This window comes from Branchiostoma floridae, chromosome 5 (assembly GCF_000003815.2).
Source record: "Branchiostoma floridae strain S238N-H82 chromosome 5, Bfl_VNyyK, whole genome shotgun sequence".
Lineage (NCBI taxonomy): Eukaryota > Metazoa > Chordata > Leptocardii > Amphioxiformes > Branchiostomatidae > Branchiostoma > Branchiostoma floridae.
In genome coordinates this window covers 2,455,632-2,464,380 of record NC_049983.1, presented here as the reverse complement: position 1 = coordinate 2,464,380, position 8,749 = coordinate 2,455,632, and the positions used below count along the sequence as shown (strand labels likewise).

Genomic DNA, 8,749 nt, shown 5'->3' with positions numbered 1-8,749 from the left:
ATCTTTTACTTTATCAAAAGTACAATAATGGCAAAGATTATTCAATAGACGACCAAACAGACGTAGAAAGAGACACCGTACAGTGCATCCTTGTACCCATGATATACTACGGATGACATCTACGTTTTGCGGGATAAACTATAATATGATTTATCTAGTCTCACATGGAGCCGACCACTCCCTACGCGATGTTTTATTTAAACCACGGTTTATCGCTCATACCCAAACAATCAATCAAACCAAAGAGTCTAGTTCAGTATTTGAGTTATCATATTTTAGCTTCTACATAAAACACACTGTTAGTTATAAGCGTTTTGACACCTGCCTTTTAAGCGATTCGTAACAGACTGCTTTACTCTGTACTAACGCTAGGTGGCGCTACAAAACAGCATACAGCTGTCAAAGATCGGCACTTGGCATTCAGTTAGGCAAAAACAGCTCTTTAATACACAAACACATACAATCTTCCAATACTCAACATGGAAAGAACATGAACAATTTAATGCTATCATTTCATTTGACTTTCGTGTCTATTACAAATGCTCTGCGACAAGAATGTTAAAAAGAGAGAAGAAACTATTAGATGTATCGTTAAGGATTAACGATGTGATGTATCGTATGGAGATAAATGATATCTTAGATCATTTTCCACTTAGTTTAGCTGAAACTATTGTATAACCTTAGTTGTTTTTATTTTTTTTCACCCAGTAGACCACGTGTGGTCATTTGTGCATTTAGCCCACGGGCATGAACATGCAATAAAGATTATTATCATCTATCATAATCATCCGTGAACAATATGGATGCAATGATAACATCTACAATTTATAAATATGATGTTTAAAATGTTGATGGACTAATTGAAAAGAGATACTTAACAATAAATAAAACAAACGTTTGTGTCATATGGAAAATATTAGGAATAGTCGTGCTCTTGTCATTGTACAATTTTTAGTATCTAGCGAACAAAATAACGGGAAAAGATATACATTAAAAGGTCTTCATATTAAACAATTGCTAGAAATCTGTTTAATACGTGTAGCATAACCTTTGCATCAATTTAAGATTGGGTTCAATGGAGAAATTATAATTGATTAAACTGATGATTACCACTGTCCGATATAATCCCTAACTCTAGTTTAATGTAGCTTTGGATAGAATGTAACGTTTTTTTCTGTATACTTCTACTTAAAGTTTTTTTTTTTTAATTTGTGCACATTCAGCCCGTGTAGGTGATGGATATGCAATAACGATCATTAACATTGTCATTATATTGATTATACTGTATCGGTTGTAATGTAGCATGTAACCATCTTCAAAATGATTTTGAGGGCACTTTCGAATTGTATCGGTTGTATCGGTTGTAATCTTGCATGTAACCATCTTCAAAATGATTTTGAGGGCACTTCTAAATTCAAAAGGTCACCTTTTGTGCCCTTTAGAGTGACTATGAAGACTTTCGCTACTCCCGGTCTTATGATGGACCACTGGGTTCCAAACATGTTCTATTGCTCATGGTACCCCACCCAAGCAGCTGGAAACATGACAAAATCCTGAACAGGCGTGCGGTCAGACATAGTTATTTTGAGTTTCTTATAGTTGCTAGGTTTATTACCCTGTAACTTGGCAACTATCTTTGCCTGTCGTCCTGACTGGGACTCAGACAACATCCCGTCAATCTCCAGCGTCTCCAAAGTTCGATTCCTCTGAATCGCGGAACACAGGCTGGAGAGGGTCTGGCTACTGCAGACTCCGTGGTAAACTTTATTGGTTATAATTGTGTTATCCCAGAGTTTCCATCTAAGCCTCAGTGTCTTTAGGGCCTTATTCTTCTTTATACAGTCTGTGAGTTCGTGCACCATCGGCTCAACATCGAATGTCTCGTGTCTTTTGTACTTTACCATTTGCACATTGTTAATCATACCGATCATCTCGAATTTTGTATTTGAGGACGTCATCAACACATCGTTCCGTGGAAGTTCGAACTCAACGACCTCAAGTCTTGCATGTTCGGAGATGCTTTGTAGGGTCTCTGTAAGGTTACCGAACCCGCTGATTTCAGTATCGTGACGATGCCAACTACCTATCTCTAGCCTTATGGACCAAAGGCAGCTCTGTCTTCTTATCATTTGTGCCAAAAGCCTGTCATATTCTGAGAAGTCTACATCTGGCCCGTCCATATTCATTTCTCTCAGGAAAGTACCTACATCGATTCTGACATGCTCTACCATTGGCGCCTCTGAAAGCTGCTCCAATGAACTTAGCAGGTACAGATATAATGGATTGTTAGTGTTGACACAAATGGACACAGTTTCTGTTCCACACCGAGGTATGAATGTGCGAAATGGAGAGAAGTTGTGGTGGACAGCCCTACTCCCACCGCCAGTCTCAAATAATGTCACAGAGCGCATCTTGTTATAATCTGATAATGTGTCTTCCAACAAGTCGAGTTTCTCTTCTTGTGAAGAACCGGCAGCAATATGACTGCAATTGACTGTCAGGTGCTGTATCATCCTTGGATTGTTACTCACACTGAGTTTCTTTTGACAGTTCAGTACGTATGTCAACCCTACAAACCAACTGATATGATCATAATGATCACTCAATTCACCCAGGTTGTTAGTTACGTGCTGAGACAGAAAAGGTGCTAAAATTTCAGCCATTTTACCACCTGCAGCACTTTTGCCAAGCCAGGTAATACACAAAAACGTTAAAACTTCCCTGTCCTTATCAGTTTTGGCTTTGTTTAGCTCCTCTGCAAACATGTCAAACAGCAGGTCTGCATTCTCACCCATGATCAAAAGTAACCAGTTTTGAATCTCCCTGTATTTACGGCGGCTACTTAAAATTACCTCCCTGTCGATGTGACTAGAGTTTGTCAAACCAAACATGATACGAAGACATGCCATCCTCTCTTCTCTGCTACTTTCATCCGTGCCACTGATGTAGCGGGCGGCCATGTATTCTTGAAACGTTTTGTGCAGGAAGGTGCAGATGCGAGTGCGTTTGATTCTTGAGAAAGAGTAATCTCTGGTCAGGAGGCCCATATTCAACATGTTATCAGCCGCTGCGTCATACTTCTTTATGATCTCATCTATGTTAAACTGGAGCTGCTCCTGCTCTAGACCCTCCCAAGACAGTTTTCCCAGGCCTCGCAAGGCTTCTTCTATGATGGAAGGAAGTTCGTCCCCCTCCATGGGAAGGGTATTCTTTGTACAGAATCGCTTAGCAATGGAGAAAACAATCATTTCATAAAGTTCCGCATTGCTGTAAGGTAACTGATTGTTGTTATCTTCCCAAACAGCACAAATAAGTACATTATTGAGGGGATTAACTACAATTTCTGATAGATTTGTGTTACTTTGTATCTGTTTCACTAGCTTAGAAGCAGATTCTGGAGACTCGTGGAAGTATCTTTGTATGAAACCCTCTGAATTTTTCTTGCTATAGCCTACGATTTTGTAAAACTTATGGCATTTGTCCAGATCTTTGACACAGTGGTACGGCCTGGAAGTCACCAGGACATGGCAGTTCCTGAGGATTTTACCTTGAATCAAGTCCACCACATCTGTGACTTCCCTAGCTGCCTTACTGAGCTCATCTAGACCGTCCAGGATGAAGAGAACATCATCCTGGTTATCTTGGATATAGGACCAGAGCTGGTCAGAGGTGGTTTTGGCATCCTTTGGTAGGAGCTGCTCAAAAATAGCATCTTTTAATGTTCCAGCTAAGTGTCGCATTTCCAGAAAGAACACAAGCTTAAACCTGTCCAGTTTCCCACAGGACCAATCATAGGCAAGCTTCTGACAAGAGCACGACTTCCCAATACCAGGGTCCCCCTCTACTCGTACCTTTCTGAGATTACTATGACTATCTTCACCTTCCCTTGCATTGTAAATATCACCTAAGCTTACGATAGCGCCGGTGTCTTCGAAGTGCCCCCTACTGTCCCTTCGCTGGAGTTGCAGGTTGGTGTAGATGCTTTCAAGTTGAAGGTTGAAGTCTTCGCACCACGGCAGAGGCCGCACATGCTCATACTCTGTAGAGTACAGGTCCTTCAGGCAGGTGATGACGTCATCAGGGGCACCAGCCAATCCTGTACATGTACAGCGTGCATTTGTTTTACATATAACTATACCTCAGATAGTTCTATCATTATGATACTTCTTGAGCGTATATTGACGATATGCTAACAGATTTAGGGATTGTAAAGTCAGAGTCCATCAGATTCAGTTTTTTTCCGCAAGAAAACATGTATACCCGTGGTAATGTGGATCTGGGGTTAAACATTTCATGTTTCCTTTCATATGTAGAGATTGTACTAACTGTTACAAAGCTTACCTGTCATGGAAGTTGAGTTTTCAGGTGGTCCTGAGTCCGCTCCTGGGTCTGGGGTATGAGCATCACGGAGTTTCTCTGGCAACTTTCTCAACTCCACCAAAATTGTTTCTTGTCCATATATTTGTCTCTCTCCTTGGGCGAAAAGAGTCTCTTGACCTTTCTTTAGACATTCACCTTGAGCTGAAAGATTACCTTGCCCCCTCTTAAGGCTGTCGCCTTGATGTAAAATGTCTTCTTTTAGGCCCTCTCCTTGATTTAAGACAGCTTCTTGTCCTTTTAGCAGGCTCCTTCCATGATCCAAAACGTCTTCTTGACATTTTCTCAGACTATGTCCCTGAGCCAGGAGAAGGTCTTTGACCTCCATGTCATCCTTGTAAAGTTTCTCTAGTAGGTTGAAGTGCTTTGCTTCCTGTTCCGGGTCGATACTGGTGTTAAGTCTTTCTGAAATCTTGTCTCTGTCCCCGCCGAGGTCAACAAGGATTTCCGTCAGTTCCTTCCACAGTCTGTCAAAGTCTTCTTCAGACAGGTCCGTGCTTGAAATGTGCCCGTAATTTTTGTTCCTGTATTGCCGAAGTCTGTTCCTCGGACCTGAGTACGGTGCGTTTGTACACAGTTCTTTCAATAGGAATTCTAAGAGTGATATGTCTAGCCCCTGTACACTATCTGGCATATAACCGTTGACTGGATACAAAGCTTTCTTCTGACCAGGATTTAAGTTATATAATCCAATGAGATGTTTCTTGTGCTTTCCCAGCTGCTTTTGAAGGCTTGGAGGGTGCATTTTGTGGATTTCATCTTCAAATATCTTCCTGACCAGCGAAGTCCCCTCGTCCACCAGCAGAGCTGCCAGTTTAGCCCCCCGAGCCGTACCTGGGGTGTAGACCGGGTCCGGGCTGCTAGGCTTACTCAGGGCCATGGCGGCGGTGTGAATATCCTGATGACCGTAGCCAGGATCGAACTGCTACACTTTCTCCAGTTTCTGTACCTTACACGTTGTAGTAAGTCAGGACTCAGAAATATAACCATTTGAGAAAAGGACGAAAATTTCGCCCAGAAAACGCCACTCAGTGTATGACGCAACTCGGGTGTAACAGTTTTGTAGACTTTGGCTTCTTCGAATTCGGACTTTGTTCGGCAAAGGGCGCTTGACGGCGGCCGCCATCTTGGATGTGTGACGTCAGAATGGTCAACATTTTGTTGGCACGGAATATATTTTCCCAAGCAAGCCAAAACTTTAAAATTTGTTGATGTCGTTATTACATTATGGACTCTGAAAAATAATGCATGATATAACGTGATATTGCAACCTGATATGATAACGTAGGATATGATATCTGTACAATAGCGTCCTTGAATAAAAGACAAATACCAGAAGAATTGTAGGCTAGTCAGTAACATGAGTATGGTGACCTTATAGCGGTACATCCTGTACGTACGTGTCAAATTTGCAATATCTTTTTGTGGCGAGTTTCTGCCCCTCCCTCCCTCGCTATCACGGCAAACTCCCTTCCTCAACAAACTCCCTTTCCCGGCACAATAGAACATAGCCAACGTTGAAAATCGCGGACCAACAAAGAAATCAGACAAATATCTTAAAATCTCACCTTGAGTCTTCTAAGCTTGTCCGCCTTTTAATAACACAGCGAGTGTCTTTTCTCAAGACGATGAGAACAACATGGCGTCCGTTTGGTGTGTGACTCTGTCCACAAGCAGTAGGGAATAATGTCGGGAATTGCGGGTTCCTGGAGTGACGTCATCGTTTCGAACCATAATCAGGTATGACAGGTGTGCTGTTGTTTTTCCGGTTTGGTGAGGAAGTTGAAAATGGCGGGAAATTTTAAATTCCCGCCATTTTTGACCGAGTGTCAGACGACAGAAAAGGTACACTAGCTGTTCTATGAAAAGGCACGACTGGAGCGTGGTGTGTCTCTGTAGTCTGACTTTCTGTCAGTCAACATGTGTGATGACATGTACTAGTTAGGTCTCGTAATTTGTATAGCGCAGGTTACCTGTGTGTGCTGTGACAAGACAACTCTATTATGACATGTAAATTACGTGTTATGCCCATGTCACACAGTAGAATAAACCAGAATAACCCAACGAGTCTACCAACCCTAATACGGCCCGATTTCCGACAGATCGCGATCGCGCTGCGCTTTTACTGCGACCTAAAACGGATGTTTGTAGCCTTCGAATTCAAACTGGGTGTACATCGTAAAAAATGTGTGCAAAAGTGTGACTTAAAAGACAACAAAACACGCGAAGCGTAAAAAAGATTGCATTTAGTTTATTTTCTCTACTATTCGTAAGGCTGATTTTTAAATTTTAAGTCGCAGGGAGAGCGCCATTTTATGGCTATGGTACGCTGTCTTGGTGCGCCACCTAGCTTTAGTATGAAGTATTGCAAAGTCAAGGACAATGCGACACTGATTTTAAGTCTTTAACGCACTTGAACAATACAAAGACCAACAGGCTTGATACGTGGCGGTAAAAGGTGGCGACCTCCCGCCATCAACAAATACGGTCGAAACTTGATAGTGTGTGACAGAGGCTTATAATAGAGACAAATTACCTAATACATTGTTGTTCACACAACTATAAGTACTGTGTTTATGATGGGCAAATACTGCTATAAAACTACTAATTAGGTCCATGAAACTTTCCACTCCACAATAAATAAGCGATAGAAGAAGGGAAAAGTGATGGGGGTTTCTATACCCCAGAAGTCCTTGTCTGAAGCAAGGAGGTTAAAAAAACTTTTATAACCTCCTTGTCTGAAAGAAGGTTAGGCTGGAAGATTCACATCCTAACCTAAGACCTACAGCACTCATTTATGATATAATTTTGCATCTAGAGTGTGCCTTAGCAACATACCATATAAACAATATGAATACAAGAAGGGCGAAATAGTGTAAACCGAACAAAAGCATAACGATTAACAATATTTTAAAGCAAGATGTGTAAGTGGTTCAGTGCATAACAATCCGCTGCTGCTGCGTGCCTGTGAAGCGGCATTACGACGCAAGGCGGCTACATATAAATGAATACAGACACAGATATAGTATAAAATGAATCGGGAGACATTTTGTATGCTGAAACGATTTAGGCCACAGCAAGTCAATTTTATGGATAACATCCTATGCAGAGTGCAATATTAATGAGATAACGCGACAAAAATACAAGATGGGTAAAAAACAAGATGGCTAAATTTTCAAAATAGACACCATAAGCATCGTAACAATATTTGAAGTGACAAAACGTGGCATCGCAACTAACAAGGCACTCATTCCTGTATTAGAAAAGTGACTATTCTAATAAAATTAAAAAATAGTGTAGTACACTGGTAGCACTTGCCAAGCTGGCAACTACATTCATGGTTTCCATATTAGTGGCACTTTTACAACTATCCAACAAGTTTCACTTCTGCAACTATAGGCATGGCTACCTCCCTAGTGTCACTTCTACAAGTATGATTGTTAGGCAACAACACAACATATTTGCCTATTTTGGTCTATCTGACCATCTCCGAAGAGGAAAAAAGATGTTGTTTTTTTTCGGAAATCAGGCGAAAATTAATGCGCGCGCTGATGTCAACCATAAAATTTACTTGCTGTGGCCTTATAACATGCCAAGACAAACGTATTTTAAGACGACTACCTACTAAGCACTTCACTTAAAACGTGTTTACGTCTTTCCTCTTGTATCTTAAATATCTGTGCTATGTTGCAGCGCTGACATAAATACAAGAAAGCAGGCTATCCTTTCAATATGATACATGTTGCATAAATAAACCAGTTAGCCGAAAGGGTCGTGTAATTAAAATACTACTTCAGTATTTTCTTCGGGAATGTTACAGAAGAATGTATATGTGGTTTGAGTCAATTTACCCTTGGAACAACTAGTTAGGCAACAGATTTCTAACCCTCTTGACCAAAATTTTCATGTTAAAATGTTTGTTCTTGAGTAATACCCCTCCCCTCTCCAAACTTTCAAGTGTGTTCCTAAGGAAATGATTAGCGATCCCAATTGCAGTGTGCCAGAGACATCTCTCGCGGACGCATAGAAACTTGCCACTTCAGTCTCACAGCCGCTGATCGCTCGCCGAAGGCTTGGAGGAAGCTGTCTCAAGCTCTTGTGCATTCTGCTTTCTCCAGCATGTGCCGTAATGTGTTGCTGCAGAACAATCTTTCTCTGAAATGCAAAGAGGTCTTGCCTACGCAGGCGATGTCCTTGGTGCTGACATGGGAGTCCGAAGTCCATACTCTACTTAGGCTTAGGTCACATTTCCAAAGCGGGGCCCGGCCGGGCAGCTTTCGGGAGCGAAAAGAATGACATAAAAGACATAAAAGTACACAAAATGTCAAAATAAGATTCATTGTAATGAACTGTGTGGATTTCTAGGGATACA

General features: G+C 41.4%; 1 protein-coding gene across 1 annotated transcript; it reads right to left on the bottom strand.

The window, feature by feature from the left end:
* Window positions 1–1,194: 1,194 nt before the first annotated feature.
* Window positions 1,195–5,581, bottom strand: LOC118415149. The gene is made up of 2 exons (XM_035819518.1): window positions 4,342–5,581; window positions 1,195–4,096 (listed from the first exon to the last, which is right to left on the bottom strand). Exons 1-2 carry the CDS (start codon window positions 5,255–5,257, stop codon window positions 1,506–1,508), a joined length of 3,507 nt encoding a protein of 1,168 aa, XP_035675411.1. The 5' UTR covers window positions 5,258–5,581; the 3' UTR covers window positions 1,195–1,505.
* Between the last annotated feature and the right edge of the window lie 3,168 nt (window positions 5,582–8,749).

Excerpts from the sequence above, each read along its gene's own strand:
- LOC118415149 (XM_035819518.1), bottom strand. The coding sequence starts at position 5,257 with ATGGCCCTGAGTAAGCCTAGCAGCCCGGACCCGGTCTACACCCCAGGT. Across the intron at positions 4,097-4,341 it reads AAACTCAACTTCCATGACAG|GATTGGCTGGTGCCCCTGAT; the intron begins GTAAGCTTTGTA and ends GTACATGTACAG.